Genomic DNA, 19,045 nt, shown 5'->3' with positions numbered 1-19,045 from the left:
CAATTCTGTGACAAGAGTGAATCCATCCAACATCTATTTTTAGATTGTCCGATGGCTCATTTCATTTGGAGTGTTGTTGAATGCGCTCTCAATGTGAAGCCTGGCAGGAATGTGGGGGAAATGTTTAGCTCCTGGATTTTGAAATTTGGCAAAGGGAATGGGAAGTTGATTATGGTGGGGGTTACAGCAGTCTTGTGGACTATTTGGAAAGCAAGAAACAGAGCCTGCTTTGATGGAATTATGCCTGTTGATCCTATGGAAATAATTTACAACATTTGCTCAAATTTAAACTCTTGGAGTATTTTGCAGAGCAAGGAGGGAGACAGAGGAAGAATGCAGTGGGGGGCGCAGCTACTAAGGCAGGTAGCAAATGAGATCTTTCATTCAAAATTTGGATGGAGGGGCGGCAGACAAAGAATAGGATGGAAAACAGAGACAGGCTAAACTAATGGCAAGGAGTTTTGAAGACGACGATGGAAACCTGTGTTTTGATGCTTGAAATGCCAATGTTCTAGTCCTGTAATAACTGTTTGTTTTCCTTTTTCTCTCGTCTTTTCTGTAAGAACTTGATGTCTGGAACTCTTGTAATCATCTGCGTTTTCTTTAATGAAAACGGGGGAGTTTCCCTCCCTTTGTCAAAAAAAAAAAAGAAACTAATCAAGCTAGGGATCATCGCCGAGAAATTCATCGATCGATCGATCAATGGCAGTTGCTGCTGGTGCCTGGTAGTAGTAGATTGGCGAGGTCGATCGTACAAGGCAGCAATTCATGGTCTCTTTCCGGCGTAGGGTGTTTTACACGGCCGTACCTCTCTGTCTGTCACTTTCTTTCCAATCTGAATTCTGAATTCCCAGTTCTGCTTTGCTGCACAAAACTCAAGTATCAACTCCCCAATTCAGAAATGCTACTCCCTCTGTCCCAAAATATAAGCATTATTAGAATAGTGACAAGTCAAACTTTTTAAATTTTAACTGTTAAAAGTAAAAAATTAAAAAAAGATTAATAATGTAAATTTGATGTTACTATATTTATCATTAAACGAACTATCATAATATGCCAGTCTTTTTATTTAAAACATTTTACTTTTGTAGATACCGTTGGTTAAAGTAGTATATCGAAGACCGTGTGAGGGTCTAAAAATACTTATATTTTAAGACGGAGGGAGTATACATCAAACAACACATTGTGACTAAAGTTCATTCATCAGCTTCCTGCCTGACCATAAGCAGCAACCTGCAAAACATTACACTTTGCCGATGGGCCAGTTCCAGAGTGCACAAAGCTCACGATGATTTTATATCATAAAATTCATTACTTATCCAGTAAAAAAAAAGGTATCAATTTCTGATTTTATGAATCCATGGAATGGAAGGAAAGATCTAGTTTTTTTTTCTTATTGCTAACTCAAGGGAACGGAAAATTTTGCATTGAGTTGCACACAAAGAGGTAATGGGCTGATGCACTAGTCTTTCAGCATAGTACTAGCATTCCAGTAATATTCTAGTATGAGTTTTTTAAGCAGATAGAAGAATGTACCAGTGACACTGTGTACTACACTGATGCTCTTCTGAAATACTTCATCACCTCTTTTTTTTTTCAGCTCAGATATTTTCGTCTCAACGTAATCATCATCCTGTTCAATGCATAATAACAGCATGAGTCAGACTGACAGATTCAGAGGTCCAATGTGTGAAAATGAAATCTAGCAAAGCAAGTAAAAGGGGATGTTTATTGATAAACCCTGTTTCTCTGTTGACTGTTGTCGTGCATGCTTTCTTGCTCGTTGACAAGCATCTCCCTGAAAATGAACAACCACGCTATACTAAAATAGGAAGATAAATGCACACAAAACACAATGAATTGCTGCAGACAATGCTGGATCAACTGAGGGAAAAAAATAAAAAGAAAAAAGAAAAGCCCATGAAATTAACCTGAAATGGTGGCCCATATACTAATTCGTTGCTTTGTGGAGAATACGCGGCCCAGTTGAGGCCCAACTCGAGCCGTACACAAATTCGGCCTGGAATGGAATCCAATAATGATTCAGTTTGCACCGCCCGAACGAAACGCGATAAAAAATCAAAATCGGCGTCAGAAATTAACCAAAAGCTACAAGAGAATCGACGAAATTCACTGATCCATCGATCGATCAATGGCAGTAGCTGCAGCGGTTGCTTCTGCTAGATTATTGGCGAGGCTGTTGCCGGAGGTAGAAGACAGCAGCACGAACGCCGGCGGCGTCATGGCGGTCTCTTTCCGGCGGAAGGTGCTCTACACGGCGGTGTCGCTGCTCGTCTTCCTCGTCGCCGGCGAGCTGCCGCTCTACGGGGTCCAAAACTACTACGGCGGCGGCGAGCACGACCCGCGATACTGGATGAACGCCATGTCGGCGTCATTGCGGCCTACGGTCATGGCGCTCGGGTTGGTCCCTCTTCTCTACTCGGAGATGGTCGTCCACCTCTGCATGGCGCTCAAGATCATCGGCGTCCACGACGACAGGCTCCCCGACCATCGCCGCCGCCTGTAATATCTCAGTCTCCGTTTTTCATATTATAAGTAATTTTGATTTTTTTTCTAAGTGAGTATATATAAAGAAACATATATAATAATATTTTCAACCTAAAATAAATGTATTATCAAAATATATTCAATGCTATATTTAAGTAAGCAAACTAATTTGGTGTTGGTGTTGTATATGCATGTTACTAAACTCTTTTATAAGTACTTAATCAAACTTAAAAAAGTTTATAACTAGAAAAAAAGTCAAAGTCAAAGTAATTTATAATATAAAAATAAAATGAAGGGAGTACTTATTAATAATAACTCCGTTGTTAAATAATAGACGTTTGATTAATGCGTACTATTCGAGCTTTGATGTTCTGCTTTTAAGCAAAAAAAAAATTATATATCACCTCTTGAGTTAATGTATTATGTACTGTTTTAAGAGCACCCGCAATGGTAAAGTAAAGTGCTCTCTATAAAATATGTACATCTCAGCAATAGACTAGATTAATAGTAAACCACCTCAATAGTATGTCTACATGTGTATCTATAGCTCTCTAATGCATTGTCGTTTTTCTCTGTAGACTATCTCCAGGTTAGTAGATAGCTTTACTCTCTCTCTTCATTTAATCTCTTTCAAGTAAGAAAATATGCTGACATGGATATCTTGTAGAGAGCTTATAGATAACCATTATGGGTGCCCTAAATGTCTTTTTTATGCTAAGATGACATTAAGGGTATATTCTAGAAACTGTAGCTACTTTTATCAAAACTATTAATTTGACAACTTTAGCTTCTTTACTCGTATATATTCGATCGATGATCACTAATTCATATATATTACCAAAAAATAATACTACAAATTCATCCACATGCATGCATGGTCTAACTTAAGAGTAAGTCTGAATAATAATAATAATCTTGGATCGATCGATTCAGGGAGAGGGCACGGAGGTTGTTTGCGATGCAGATAGCCATCGTGTCGCCTGTTGCCATTGTGCTATATGCCTCCGCCATTGCAGAAGGCACGCCATTTATTACTACAGCTGCACTCGTGTTCGTGTTTCAACTAATCGCCGGTGGTCTCATTGCCATTTATCTGGACGACCTCCTTCGAAAGGGTTATGGATTCTTGTCCGGTCTCTCCTTGTTCTCGGCCGCCAATTGCTGGTAAGAATTTCTCATTAGGATATATATATATATTTATTTCATTATATCAGCCTAAGCCTAAGTAAAGTGTTTTAGTTTTATCCCGAATCAAACCTCAAATTTATCTAAGTTTATAAAAAATATAATAACATTAGTTTTTAACATCAATCATACTCCCTCCTTCTCTAAATGTTTGATGCCATTAACTTTCTTTAAACATGTTTGACCGTTTATCTTATTCAAAAGATTCTGTGAAATGTGTAAAACTGTATGTATACATAAAAGTATATTTAAAATAAATCAAATGATAGGAAAAGAATTAATAATTACTTAAATTTTTTGAATAAGATGAACGGTCAAATATTTTAAAAAAAGTCAATGGCGTCAAACATTTTAGGATGGAGGGAGTATATTATAAAAATATATTTAATGATGAATTTAACAAAAATAATTTCGTGTAATGTATATTATATTTTTTTTATAAATTTAGTCAAACTTTTAACTTATAAAGAACTAACATATCTTGCGTTTTAAAACTGAGGGAGTAATAATTACTAGCTCGAATGATTGATTACTAGTACACTATATATAGCTAATAATATGTATTATTGGATTAAATGTTTGCAGTGCATGTATTTTCTGGAAGGCCTTGAACCATGCATACCCCTGGATGATGATGCTTGCTACTTTGGCCTTCTTTTTGTTAGTGTTGATAATACTGGGAGACCATCACATCACCTTGCCGCCGGTGAGGTCACCGGCTGATCCAACGCTGCGAATCACACACACCATCAGCGTCTCCTACCTGGCCTACGCTCCCATCATCTTGCAACCTGCACTCCTCTCCTTTCCCTTCTCTTCAATCTCACAGGTAGCTACATACATTTTCTTTTTTAAGATAATGGATACAGATCGATTAATTTGTTGATCGTGTTGTGCTGTTAACCGTTGTTTAATTAATTAATTGGTTTGTTTACTTTGTTCATATATGTATGCAGATGCTTAGCATCAAGTATGGCAAGACGAATAAAGTGGTGAACATGCTTGGCATTTGGAAGGAAATGAGGCAGTATCCTGGGCACTACTGGCCTGTCAGTGGGATCGCCTCTTACATAACAACGCCACTAACGTATGTATCCCTCATTTTTATTCTTTCTTCTAGCTTTAATTACTTGTTCATCCATTTCCATTGAAACTACTAGTATACACTACCTCCTCTCCTAAATATTTATTGATAAAAAAACACGGAGGCAGTAACTAAGCTAGGCAGGACTCAATTTATAATTTTATTTGAGCTACATATATGTATAACTAACCTGTCTTATGACCTGTTTTCTTTTTGCTGCATGATGAATTGAAGCCTGGATGACATTGTGATAGACCCGGTCCATTCTTTTCTTTATGTTGCGTTCGTGGTTTTGGGATATGCTCTTCTCTCGGTATTTTGGTTCAGAGTTTGCTCACGTTCAAAAAGGTACCTCGTCAGGCTTCTAAAGGTAAGTAACGGTCTACTCCTTCCGTCTAAAAAAAATAAATCTAAAACTCTGAACTAATTCATAGTATTAGGATGTGTCATATTTAGTATTAGATTGGTTTTTAATAGGACGAATTGAGTATATTCATATTGTTTGATCAATTAACTAGTTATATATGAATCGTACGTTTATATATAGATATACTGAATTTTATTGCAGAAGACGCAGCGAACAAGAGTGTCGCCTGAGCAGCTGCTGCAGGAGCATGACGAGGACGAGTCGATTAGTCCCAGGCGATGCAGGCACTACATGACCATGGCAGCATATATCGTTGGAATTTGTGTTGGTTTACTGAATCTGTTGGCTGGTTTCATGGGTTTGGGTGGCTCTGGCCCTGCGATCATGCTTGCTGTGACCGTCATCCATAACCTCGTTGAAGGTAGAAACACTGGTCATGTTGCTGCCTTTGGCCTCTGATCTCATCACATCAGGTTAAAAGCCTACGTACATTGTAATATATGTGAAATACACAAGTTTAGTTTTGAGTAATAATGTTTTGGTTATCATATATAAAGGGATCGGAGTACTATGACTTCTTGTTAATATAAATACCGCGGTAACCTCCTTAAATTCAAATAAATTTAAAAAATAATTTAAAATTTTGATAAATTTTGCACGGTTTTATACGATTTTTCACGGTTACCACCGTGGTTACCGCCGGGGCCCGGTAACCCCGGCCCCGGCAGTTTGGGAAACCCTGCCCGCACTTCCTTTTGGTCTGATTGCTGGCGTGATTCCTTACCGCTCAAAGAAAAATTTGCTCCGTTGCACTCATGCGTTGGACACATATCTTCTCAAGGACCGTAAAATTGTTATCCTGATAAGCACTTTCAAGTCTTTTACTTACTTTGCTTTTGGGGTTTAGGGATTCACAAGCATGATGTTGTTTTTGGTTATCTCCCTAAATCCCTCTCTCGAATGGTTGTAAAATGTGTGGAAGATGCTACTCTCTGGGCTGAGCGTCTTCGTAGAGAAGATATGGTAGTTGTTTCAGTGTGGAAAGATCTTCTCTCTTCCTATGTAAGAAACCACTAATCACTTGTAGTCCCAGTTCTTCTATTTCCTTAATGAAATTCAGGTGGGAAAAGTCCCTCCCCCCTCCCCCAGTGATTATTTTAAAAAAAAGAAACCAATAGCGTTGTTAGGTAGATATTTTCTTCAAGGGTAATTCAAATAGCTAAACGGAGTCAATCAGAGTTGTGGCTAGGAAGATATGGATTTTACAAGTTTAAATGAACTTTTGCAAGAAAGAAAAGGGTTTTCCAAATTTAAAAGGAGTGTAAAGGAGTATTTGGTCTGATGGGTGGAGCCCACTTCTAGTGGAAGAGAGAGAGAGAGAGAGAATTTGAATTTTGATCCACAGCTCATGGTGGACTAAGGGCATGTTTGGGAAGGTCCAGGTAGCTGCAGCTTCTCCTAAAATCCAGAAAATAAATTATAAGTCAAAAATCTGGGTTTGCCAACTTTTTAGATTCTAACCAGATTCTTCTCAGAATTTTAAGCTCTCCAAACAGGGTCTAAGCCCATCTTAGACTATGTTTGTTAATTACTCTATCTGTCCCAAAATATAAGTAAGTTTAGGTAGATGGGGCACATCATAATACTATGAATCTTGATAGGCTCCTTATCTAGATTCGTATTACTAGGATGTGTCTCGTTCAACCAAAAATTCTAATATTATATGATGGAGGAGTATGTATTAATTAAGTATATGGTTAATTAAATTCATTAGTACATAATTAATTAAGTATATTAGTTAAAAGTTGAAAATGGATTAATATGTATATTTATAACAACTTTTTTTATGAAAAATACTTGCAAAAAGTAAACCGAAAAGAACAGGAAGTCGGGGTGAGTGAGTCCATGGCCCATGGACCGGTGCCGGTGTATGGGGGTCCAGTGGTGATGATACATAGACATAGTACGGAGTAGTCTCTTCTCCTCGATCTCAGTCGCCACTTCCATGGCGTGGGCCGCGTGCCACAGGGGTGGGTTGCGCATCGCCGGAGGCGGCGGGGTTCCGGTGAAGCTCCGGGCCCGGGCCTCGCCGGAGTGGCTATTCCCCGACGACCGGAGTTGCGCGTCGGTGGTCAATGGTCGCCGACTCGGACCGAACACACCATGTCTCTCCGACCGCCGCCTGCGGTGGAGAAGAAGACCGCCAAGAAGAAGAAGAAGAAGCGTTACGCTCCCAACCGCCTATATAAGCAGCGCCCCAGCCGCCGAGTTCCCCCCTTTCTTCCTCCACCCCGACCACCACCTCAAAGCTCTCCACTCGATCCCCACCTCCCCCTCCCCCTCCCACCACCATCCTTCATCACCGCCTCCGTTCCGTTCCCCATGGCGGAGGACGAGTTCGAGCTCGATGAGGAGGTGTTTCTCGACATACCCGTCGACGTCGTCCACTCCGTGGTGGCGCTGGCTGCAGCCGGCGGCGGTGCGCTGCAGCCGGCGCAGGAGAGCGGCGGCGGCGGCGGCGGCGACGCTCTGCATCCAGAGCGGGAGAGAGCTCTGCACCCGGCGGAGGACAGAGGCGGGGTTGCGCTCGCGGTTGAGGTCGTGCCCCCGCGTGAGCCCGACGACGAGCAGGGGACGGGCGCCGGCCACGGCGGCGAGGAGGAGGAGACCGACATCGTCGTCGGCGACTATATGGAGCGCGGCGGCGGCGACGACGACGATGTGTTCTCATCTACATGCCTCACGACCGTGCTCTTCACGCTGCTCAGCATCATCGTTTGGGCCGTCTTCCTCTACGGCGCCGCCAAGCTTTGCGTCAACTACTTAGTTCCCTGGTTCCGGCAGCAGCCACCACCATCACTTCCATCGCCGGCCTCGCACACCTACGACGCCGACGCCGATATGCGGTGCCCATGCCCATGTCCCTCAGGTTCCTAATTCTTGGCCCTCTCCTTCTTGATTTTTCTTGCGACAACTCGAGTGCCCTCTCCTTCTTGATTTTCTTGCGACATATCAAATGCTCTGGTTCTTGGTTTTCTTGCGACATATCGAGTGCCCTCTGTTCTTGATTTTCTTGCGAAATACTATAAAATGCTTATGTTCTTGCGAAACAACTACTGCGCTGCTTCTCGTAGAAACAATTGAATGCCTGATTCCTCGCTACCTGCAGATTTACAGGCCTGGAGGAACTTGGTAGGTGAGGACGGCGACGCCTACGCTTCTGAGCTCTCGTGGCTCCCGCCGTTGGGGAACGCCTCAGCTGCCGTCCTCCCCGTCGACACTCTCCGAGGTGAGTTCTTGCATTGAGAGAGGGGCATCAATTCTATTTCATCATCTTCTGCTGTATTGTTCTTGATCTTCGATTACATCATTTTCTGCTGTATTGTTCTTGATAGATGTCATACTTGTGTTCTTGGAACTTCTTGCGTGTAATTTAACACTGTTCTTGATTTTTCATATGATCAATGGAGTAATAATGGTTAAGTCATTTGCAAGTATACAATCAGTAGGGTACTAGGCCGGATTAATCTTCTGAGTGCTGGCACTAACACTACTCCTTGCAGTTGCCGCTGGTGCTGGGGGGCCGTATCATTCTGTCGTGGCGCTGTTCGTTGCGGCAGTGATCTTTGCTGTGCTCGGGTACCTCATCAAGCATCTGATGACGCATTAGGTTCCACCAATTGCTATTGGAGTACTGATCTTACTTGGCCTCTCATAGCATTTAGGTGATTTTTACCCAGTGATTTCACATCGCATGCATTGAGTTCTCCCTGGTTTGACTGCTGTATTACCAGTTGGCAGAAGTGAGTACCAACTGGTTGCTGACATTATGCTTGCGCATTCGTGTGCCATCAGATTTTTGCATGGTTTTGCACCTCAAGTTGAGGTTGTATACTGGTTCTATGAGAGTGCTTTGACGGTGTAAATACTTCATGCTTGATGACCAGTGTTTTACCTGGTCACAGTTTTGATTTTGATATATACACATATCTCTTCTCCTGAATTGTGATCATAACACACTCTTTGTTAGGGCTTGTGTCACCTTGTTCCCAAAATTAACCTTACCAAAATTTATTAATGCTAAATTTTGACATGTTTTGGTGTTACTAAATTTTGGTTGCATTGGATGTGTTTAGTTTGTTTTTTAAAAAAAGAAATGTTGGTAATGTTTTTATTAGGAAAAACTTTCAAAACTACCAAACTTGGAAGAATAGTATCAGTAAGATCAGTTATCTTATTAAAATTTAGTAGAGTTGCAAATGGTAATAAAGTGCACAGACCCTTTAGTTCTTCATTAATTCCTGTGTTAACAGTCAAAAGATAAGCTAGATTATTTATATTGCATATGCTGCATTGCTACGGTGGTATGACATCATGTGCAGTGGCACTGTAGTGTTCAACTGCAGACAATTAATCAGCATCGTGGTATTATGTGCATTATCCCACTTATATCTTGTACTACTCATTTTAATAACGAAATATATGTGCAAGATTAAAAAAAAACAATGCGTTAATAGGATCATTAAGCACCTAGTCTAGTTGGTACTCAAAGAAAACACATTCTCTTTTCTTCCTAGAATGAGAGCCCAGAGATTGATCAGTAAATCCTTTTGACGAACATATCAGTTCAAGGTAGACTGGTATAAGGTTTGGATTACAGGATTAGACACATTCCAGCCTGCCTCTCACTCTCAGTTCACACTTTCACAACTCACTTAGGACTCCTGCTGCACCTGAGGAGTCTGCAGGAACAAAAACTGCATGGAATGGAACAACACAGCACAATGTGTTAGACAATGCCACAAAGCTAGTTACAAATGCTTTTCTGTTTGATCTAGGCCTGGCGTGTATGTATGTACCTCAAAGGCCTTCCCTGATCTCTCATATTCAAGCATGCTGAGTGCTACTTCGCAGCTCTGGGAGACTATTGGCTCAGGGTCCTTTGCAAACTCCTCCAGAAGTGCAATGCTTTCCTGATCTGCAGGACAGCATTGGACATATTCTCACAAAGCTTTGACAATATATCCATGGTTGATGAGAGACTGATGAAATCAAATCTTATCGTATTAGTTACCTGCAATTGAACCAAGGGCCTCAGCAGCTTCATGCCTGACCATTGGATGCTCATCAACATTCTTCAGGACAGTGGAAAGTGCATCTGAAGCAGCTTTGTTTTGTAGCTGGCCTAACACATAAGCAACCTGCAAAACATTACAGAAGAAAAAATGATTACAGTGGAGAACACAATGACAACATAAATAACAGTAACAATATGAAAAAGGTTGATGATTATCTCAATAAAAAGAATAGATTGATCTTTAGAGATGGTGCTATCATGAATAGATCAAGAAATGTGCACTCTAGAATATTCAGCTGTCTCATGAAATACATCATGCCACCAAACCTATCCTGATATGTTGCCTTTTTCTCTACCTTATTTGGATGAAGCGCCACCCCTAGTTTCTTACAGAAAACAATTTATTGGGTATCCTAATTAGTACAAAACTGAGTAGGTGTAACTGGATAATTTTGCTTTGCTAATGTCCTTTCTGTATCATAACAAGAGATGTAAGGATCTGCATAACTTATGCTTGTGGACAAAGATGCAACAGCGATTATCGAAGTTCAAGGCTTCAAGCAAACCTCGTGGCGTAGAAGAGCACTTTTGACGCCTAGAGCAGCAACAATAGCAGAAACAGCAGCATCTCCACTGTCATTCCTTAGTGCAAAGAGAGCTGCATAACGTTCATACATGATTTCTTGCTCGTTGAGAAGAAGCTCCCTGAAAATTAATAACCATGCTATTAGTAGCATGATAATACACACAAAGCACAATGAAGACATGTAGGACTGTGTTGAACGACATGCCTTAGTTGTTCTACTGGAAGTCCTTGCTTTGCAGGCAGTGCTGGATCAACTGAGAGAAAAGGTGAAACAGTTGCACTTTCAACTCCACTAGTATTCTTTTGCTCTTCTATCCGTCTAATAGCCAGCTCACATGTTTCTTGAACTTCCACGGCAGGATCAACAGCTAAACTCTCCTCCAGCAGGGAAATGCTCTTTTCCAGGCCAATAGCTCCAAGCGCTTCCGCAGCCTAATGAATGAATAAACATACAAAGCTTCTCAAAATTGAAAGTAAATCACTATAAGCAGAAGATGGCATTAGTCCGTCGTAGCAATTACCTCGTGTCGGACAATTGGATGAAGTGAAAGATCTTTGAGAACTGCCTCTAATGCAGGGATAGCCTCAGCATCTTGCATTTGTCCTAGTGCAAATGCAGCCTCATGGGCAAGCAAGTTTGAAGAGTCCCTTGCAGCTGAGCATTGCAGCAAACACATCAGGTATTCTTAAGCCCGTTCATTAACAAAACATTGACAGGCAATTGGATCTAACAGCTCTATATGACAGTAGAAACATAAACAATCATTCTCAGTTCAATGTTAAACACTGTTTTCAGACTTCAAGGATGATTCATAAATCATAAGAGAGCATAAATTAGCACAGAATTAACTAGTACAAGAAAGGAAATATAAAGTAACTTTGTCAGATCAACGCCTGAGCAAGAATGCGAGATGGATTACTGAATTGGGAATTTGGTACCAAACTACAAGGCATGACAGTAATACTTGCCACCATATACCGAAGAAATGCTACCAGTCTACCAGCACACAGACAACTAATTGCATCTTCACAACCTCGAATCGCATCAAACTAGCTCGATCAACGAAAGCAAATTAGAAGAAAGATGGCAGCTAACTATGCTACGTCGTCGATCGCTGAGTACTGACACCAAGTCGGCAAGCTACTGAGACCTTGAATCATATCATGGTGGAAACCAAAGCTGCTGCATAAGGAGACAAGTAAGCGGGTGAGCCGACGAGGGGGAGACCTTGGAGGAGGGCGCGGCGAGGGGCGTCGCCGCGGAGGTTGCGGAGGGAGAAGAGCGCCCGGAAGCGCTCGGCGATGGGCTGCGCCGCGTCGAGCAGGCGGTCGCAGAGGAACCCCTCCATCTCCGGGGTCGCGCCGAACGCCGCAGATGCCTCCTCCTCCTCCGTCGCCGCCGGTGAGCCAATCGAGTCCGCCGGCGAGCGAGGTGGTCACTGCGGCGGCGGCGGCGAGGGAACCCGCGTCCCAAAGGGGAAAAGAACGCTTCGCCTTCGGCCGAGGAAAAAAAGAGAAGCCCATGAAACCCACTAGAAATGGAGGCCCATGAATGATGCATATGCGTTGCTATGTGGGCCTTGGCCATATCAAAAATGGGCTACAGTGCTACGGAATTCTTTAATTTTTTTTTGTTTTTACTTATTAAAATATTTTAAACAAATAACTTTTGGTTTCAAAGTTTTAAAACTCTACACCCCTAACGCTTTTTGGGAGTGCGTTTTTAAAAAATAACGTGGCACACGGTTATTGGCTCATGCTAACCGCCGCATGAAGAGTGGTCGACCATTTTATTAGCAACCCCCTTGTCGCTCTCTCGGAAGGCTACAAGGGATTCGCCTGTAAAATAATCGGGGCTAGCCATTTATAGACAACCCCCTTAACGTCATCCTAGAGGGTTATAAGGGGACCGTCTGCAAAATATTGTAGGTCGCTATTTTAGAGGGTGGGGGTTGCCCGTGAAGTGCCACTTTTCTTCCTCATGACCATTCCAATATATCAATGGACATGTGTCACGTTATAAAAAAAATTCTTTGGAGGGCGCTTTTTTTTTGGAAAAAAAACTCCTAAAGAACGGTAAGGGGTTGATTTGTAATACTTTAAAACCAAAAAACTATTTTTATATATTTTAATAAATAAAATTAAAAGTTAAAAAAAATCCCCGTACTACGTGCGGGCGTACGGGTCAGTTCGTTGAGGTGTCCATATCCATTTGCTTCGCTAGGTTCCAACAAAGAAGTGCTGTGTGTATCCATGGCGCCTCTCTCTTTATCACAATCATTTTTGTGTGTGTTTTTGGACGTGAGTGTGTGGTCACATTTTGTCAACATTATTTTCTTAAGAACTAGTAAGAACTCTTATTTACATATTAATATTCATCTTTTTAAGTACTCCATCCGTTTCACATTTTACATTTGTCCTAAATCACACATGTCTTATCTTTGACCATCAATTTTTAGAAATCCGTGTAGTTCAACAAGTAAATTATATATCATGAAATATTTCTCATGACACTAAACTATTTGAGTTTTAAGAAATTATTGATGATACAAATTAGAACGTTTGATTCAGTATATAGATCTAGAATGATTTGAAACAGAAGGAATAGTTAAATTGGACATGCGTAAAAATCACATGGATAAATACGTTTCTCTGAAATTAATTTCTGCTACACTAAAATTTTATGAGGATTATAAGATAGTGGTATGTAAAAAAATAATTAATAGGAGTTTTTTTCTTTAAGGAGGATTTTTCTTCCTTTTACAGTCTTTTCCTTTCCAATTTTCTTCTTGTCCCCTGGCAATGGTTTTCTGGTCGTTTACGTTGTGTAATCAAAAGGGATAATTGCATCTATACCCCCACTTTCAAACTTAACTACTGTTTTACCCTCATTTTTTTAGGGTTTGCAGTTTTACCCCACTTTTTAAATCTGAACCAGCCGTATGTCCTCACTTCTAACATCCGTTAGGTGGGTCCTGCATTTTGGGTTAAAGAAATACAAAAGAAAATAAAAAAAAAGATTTCATGAAATATGAATTTACCTTTGTACCCCTCAGTGAATGGATAGAGAATTGGAGACTGAATCCCTCTCCTCCCAACCCGAAACCTATCGGCGGCGCGTGGCAGGGCAGCAGCGGCGAGGGCGTGCGCGCGGCGCGGCAGCGGCTGCAAGGACGGGGGCTCGCGCGGCGCTCCGACGGGGCAGTAGCCAGGCGGCGGCAACGGCCGCTCCCAGGCGCGCGGAGTAGCCGGCGGCCGTCGCGGCGGCGGCGAGGGCGGCCGGTTTCGCACCACCTTCGCGCGCTCATGCCGGGCAACGCTGCGCCGGCAGCGGCGCCGGACGGCCGCCTCCCAGCGGCGGAGGACGAGCAGCTAGCGCTCGACGACGTCGCTGGCATCTCCGAACTGGCCAAGTGCTTCTTTTCCGCTCATAAAGTTCCAGTTCAGGATGATGCTACTAGTGGTTTTGCACTTCAGGAGTTTACTGCATAATTGTGGAGTTAGACGTGGCGATTGGGGTGGATGGAAGGCGGCTGGTTGAAGATTTATGATGTCCGGAATTAATTTCAGCGTGTGATATTTTAGCTTTGATTTGGTTTTGTTTTCGCTTCAGATTGAATTAATTTGGCTGAGGCTAGTTTGTGTCAAAATTCTATTAAAATATTGTCGAAATTTTATTCAAATTTTGGTCAAATTTCGTAATTGTCTAGTATTTGTGATTTTTTTGGTTAAAATACAAAAACATCACAAGAGATGCTCATATTTGAATTATTTACAAGCTAAAGTCACAAAATAGGGGGCAAAATCATACACAGTTGAAAAAAATGGGGACAAAAATGCTATAACCACTAAGGGTATAAATGTCATTTTCTCTACAACTAACACCGTTAGAACCTGCTGTTTGAAACAGGGGTACACGGCTGCTTCAAATTTAAAAAGTAAGGGTAAAACTGCAAACCCTAAAAAATGGGGGTAAAATAGCAATTGGCTTCGAAAGCGGGGGCATAGATACAATTGCCCCTAATCAAAACTCTGCTTTCTTCTCTAATATATTGACGTGCAATTTTTTTCGCATTCGTGAATAAAATAAAAAGAATAATTGGTGGGGGATGATGTTGCATCTTAATGACGACGGTCTCCTGTCAAAAACGATTTGTCTTTGTGACAGTGGAGCAGTAGCTCTAGCTAACTAGGTAGTGTCAACTATCACAAAGCTTAACCTAGCTGGCTAATGAATGACAATATAAAAAGTGGATCGATCGATCGAGCTAGGCCTAGTCAGCCTCCAATTAACTGACAGTGATACATGCATGCCTCCGACTAACTATTAATTTAAGTGCCCTATATATACACATGTAAGCGGTTTGTGCTGTGTGCTGCATCGCAATAAGCTTGGTATATACGCACAACTAGCTCTATATTGCCAGTGGCACTGTATATATATTATACTAAGATAGATATGTTCCTCTAGCTACTACTCCTAGCTAAAAATTAAGATCTTTACGTGGTTTCTTCACAAGAAAGTAATTCTAACGAAAAATAACCCAGCTAAAAAAAAATTGGGGGGAGACAAACATTGTTCTTTCTGCTATGTACAAGAGACAATCCAATATCTTTTCTTTGAGTGTCATGTCGCTCAGTTTGTTTGGAGATGTGGGTTTTTTGCTTTTAATATCCCCCACCCCGTAACGCCAAAAACATTTTCGTTAATTGGCTTAGAGGGGTATCTAGGTCCATTAAGAAGATGATTCTAATTGGAGCTAGTGCTGTATGTTGGTCAATTTGGCGTTGTCGCAATGATAAAGTTTTTAATGGTAAACAACTATCTAACCCTATGCAGGTTATCTTCATGTCTTCCTACTGGCTCCACTTTTGGTCTACAATGCTACCATAGGAGGAGCAGGATACTATGCGCAATTGTGCTACACTCTTGGAATCGGTAGCCAAGGGTCTCTTATTCTATTATGGGTGGCGTAGTTCCATAAGAATTGCTAGCTAAAATATTTTACGTGGTTTAACGCTAGTCAATAATAAAGGGGAGTTGGGGATTTGTCCCATCACCTTATTTCTCATTTTGATTTACTTTTATCTTACCTTTTTATTACTTTTAAATATATGGCTGTGTGTCTTATGACAGAAGCCGGAGATGTAATCTATTTCTATTATCTAAAAAAAAAAGCTACTACTCCTAGCTAGATAAAGCTAGCTAGCATACATATATAGCTAGCTTGTTCAATGCACAATGCTAAATGTACGTACGTACGCGTGTGCAAACATACCTAACTAAAGTATATTTGATTATGTGTGAAGAGTTGAAGTAATTATAGTTGTACATATAATATGTATAGAGAATCAATGGCGGATCCAGAAAATTGATTCATTGGTGTCATAACGTGTCTATCGGTGTCTTAGTACACTAATTATGCTTAGATATATATAAGCAGTTTCGCTATAGGTTTTGCCGAAAGTCGTCGGTGTTGCCTGACATCGGCCCTTCTACTGTAGATCAGCCCCTTAGAGAGTTGAACGCTCAGTTGGTTAGATTTTTTATGGTGGAACTAATTTATCCGAGTTTAATTTTTTGATTAATATTCTTGAAATTTAATTTTAGAAGTACTCTCTTCAAAAATATCAGCTTGCTAACAGATATTGCCAGAGTTACTTCATACATATCAAAATATTGCTATCTTCATAGTAGTTAGTATGTTTTAGAAGGGAGGAAATAGCTTACCTAAAAGTTGGAATACACACAAGAGAAATCCTATATACTTATATAGTCCATCCCACTAATTATAGTTAATGTTATTTCTCTCTTCTCTCATGAAGCCACATCATCCTAATTATTTTTAGCCTTTGGATGATAGATATATGGTACAAATAGTCTCTTCTTTCTTCTCTCACAAAACCATACAATCTCAATTGTTTTTTAGTTCAAAATTCATAAGTATCAATTACAAAATATATTCACCTTGCATTATATTTGCAATCATGTGTTAATTATATAAAACATAGGGAAGTCATTTTATTTTTGTTTACAAAATATAATATAGCTTATTTGTACATACTATACAACTTAATTTCCCGCAATAACGTGGCGGAGTATTCATCTAGTTATCTAAATGTGTAGGGCATTTATATTGATTTTTGTAGTGCTAAAGGTGGAGATTGATTGCGTCAGCACGCACGCACGGATACCCGGCCTTAATTGTGTACGGCTCATATATTGTTGCTGTTTGCTTTGACCTTTAAAGCCTAATTAATTAAACTTAAACCAATTGTATGATCTGATACCATATGTTAATAGAGTGACCTACTAAAGCATCTGTACTGCCTTTTTATTTCCGGACATGCATGCAAGTCTATACAATTGTTACTCCCTTTTTGAAAAAAATAATTAATACTAGATGATTAGTATATGTAGTGATGACAAGTTGACAACCAACACTTTTGTACCGTCTAGGGTTCATGTATGTATGTACCCTTGATTTACAGTAGTGTCCATGTTCAATTAATTACTGCATGAGCATTCTATTTGGTTTATTTTCGTGTGTGTTGTGTTTTTGACGAAAAAAAACATCAATTACTAGAAGTACAAGGTCTATTTTCCCTTAAAAAGATCAAGTGGACAAGATGAAAGTAAACACATGGTTAAAGCATGCAAATAAAAGCATAAACATATACAGTTGAAGCAAGCAATATATGCACATCGTTGTGTACTGCACTGAGATTCCACCAGACAAGAAAAACAAAACAAAAATATCCCTCCAGAAAGAAAATTTCTCTTGCACACTAATCAGAAAGCAACAAGACATAATTTTTTATATAAAAAAATAAAAATAAAAGCAAAAAAGAGGGAAACGAAAAGGAGGCCGTACCTAAAGCCGTACTCCCACTTGTACCTCTCGGTACTCATCACACTGACAGGGTGGGCCCACGCTCCCGGGGCCCGACACGTCAGCCACGTGACGGACACGCTCCCTTTCCCGCTATAAATACTCCCGCCTCGCCTCGCCTCCCCCCGTGAGCTCACGCACACTGCGACTGCGAGTGAAGTGAGAGATCTGGACCGTCCGATCCGATGAGGCAGATGATCCGACGGCTCTCCCGAGTCGGCGACTGCTCGTCTCCCTCCTCGCCGCCGCCATTCTCGCCGGCGCCACGCCGCGGAGGCGGCGGAGGCGGGAGCAGCGGGAAGAGGTCTTCGTCGGCGGCGGCGGCGCACGAGGGGGTACCCGAGGGGCACGTGCCGGTGTACGTGGTCGGGGAGGGGGATGGCGGCGAGGCGGCGGCGGCGGAGCGGTTCGTCGTGCGCGCCGAGCTGCTCGGGCGGCCGGCGCTGGCCGAGCTCCTCCGCCGCGCTGCGCAGGAGTACGGCTACGACCACCACGGCCCGCTCCGCATCCCCTGCCGCGCCGACGTCTTCCGCGCCGCGCTCGCCGCCGCCGGCGACGAGGACGACGACAGCGAGTAGCCGCGCGCGGCCGGCCGTCGGTTGGGCTTGTGGGCCGGGCCGGGCCGGGCTGGGCTGGACCCATTTGTAAATAGCTCGGAGAACTTTGTGGTTCTTTGCCTTTTAATTTGAGTTTTTTTTCCTTTTTATTTTCCCTGTCTAAGGGAATTTTGATGAGAGAGTGATTGAGTGAGTGAAGACGATGTAAAATTGATAAGTAAATAAGTACGAGTGATGTTTAATTAGCTTGAGCTGCTTATTATGGTTACTGTACTATAGTAATAATCATAAACAGTTGTTCACTTATTTGACTGTACTTTGAAGATTATGTCTTTGGCAAAATTGCAAAATGTTTAGTGTACTGCACTAATTAATTAAGGAGTAATTATCATGAATAGTTGGGACTGTACTTTGCAGCTTTTTGTATGACAAAATTGCAAAATGCCAAACGCAAAGGAGTATTATATTAGTTGGGACTTTACAAGTGCAATATTTGGTCTAATGTGAAAATGTTGGTTTAGGCCTAGTCTTAAGTGAAACTTTGGTGAATATAAATGGCTTAATGTGAAAATTACTCAATTTTATATTTTACAACTCTTTGGTTGTAGCTTCGGTTGAACCAAAGGGTGGATTTTATCCATTATCTTTAAAAGAATATATTTTACAACTCTCACCCATTAGTTGTTTTTCTTACAACTACACTAATGTTGATGTGGTTTTCCCAGCAGCCTAGCTAGCAGTCATCAAGCCATCAATGTAGGGTAGGGTTTCTGTTGTACATGTAGGGT

General features: G+C 41.4%; 4 protein-coding genes across 4 annotated transcripts; 3 read left to right on the top strand and 1 right to left on the bottom strand.

The window, feature by feature from the left end:
- Positions 1-2,152: 2,152 nt before the first annotated feature.
- Positions 2,153-5,603, top strand: LOC127756424 (uncharacterized). Its single transcript, XM_052281756.1, has 6 exons — positions 2,153-2,523; positions 3,442-3,672; positions 4,279-4,522; positions 4,650-4,780; positions 5,012-5,147; positions 5,346-5,603. Exons 1-6 carry the CDS (start codon positions 2,153-2,155, stop codon positions 5,601-5,603), a joined length of 1,371 nt encoding a protein of 456 aa, XP_052137716.1.
- A 1,554-nt stretch (positions 5,604-7,157) lies between these two features.
- On the top strand, positions 7,158-9,604 carry LOC127756508 (uncharacterized). The gene is made up of 3 exons (XM_052281852.1): positions 7,158-8,073; positions 8,314-8,433; positions 8,708-9,604. Exons 1-3 carry the CDS (start codon positions 7,308-7,310, stop codon positions 8,812-8,814), a joined length of 993 nt encoding a protein of 330 aa, XP_052137812.1. The 5' UTR covers positions 7,158-7,307; the 3' UTR covers positions 8,815-9,604.
- A 6-nt stretch (positions 9,605-9,610) lies between these two features.
- Positions 9,611-12,243, bottom strand: LOC127756509 (deoxyhypusine hydroxylase-B). The gene is made up of 7 exons (XM_052281853.1): positions 12,036-12,243; positions 11,329-11,462; positions 11,009-11,239; positions 10,788-10,922; positions 10,219-10,345; positions 10,004-10,122; positions 9,611-9,901 (listed from the first exon to the last, which is right to left on the bottom strand). The coding sequence occupies exons 1-7, from the start codon at positions 12,154-12,156 to the stop codon at positions 9,860-9,862; spliced, it is 909 nt and encodes a 302-aa protein (XP_052137813.1). The 5' UTR covers positions 12,157-12,243; the 3' UTR covers positions 9,611-9,859.
- Positions 12,244-17,840: 5,597 nt separating this feature from the next.
- LOC127757832 (auxin-responsive protein SAUR71-like) lies at positions 17,841-18,497 on the top strand. The gene has a single exon (XM_052283417.1). The coding sequence runs from the start codon at positions 17,886-17,888 to the stop codon at positions 18,276-18,278; it is 393 nt and encodes a 130-aa protein (XP_052139377.1). The 5' UTR covers positions 17,841-17,885; the 3' UTR covers positions 18,279-18,497.
- The last annotated feature ends 548 nt before the right edge of the window (positions 18,498-19,045 follow it).

The sequence above is a fragment of the Oryza glaberrima genome, chromosome 12 (assembly GCF_000147395.1).
Source record: "Oryza glaberrima chromosome 12, OglaRS2, whole genome shotgun sequence".
Taxonomy (NCBI): Eukaryota; Viridiplantae; Streptophyta; class Magnoliopsida; order Poales; family Poaceae; genus Oryza; species Oryza glaberrima.
Note: the sequence above shows the minus strand (reverse complement) of the source record. Positions and strands in the feature narration are given on the sequence as shown.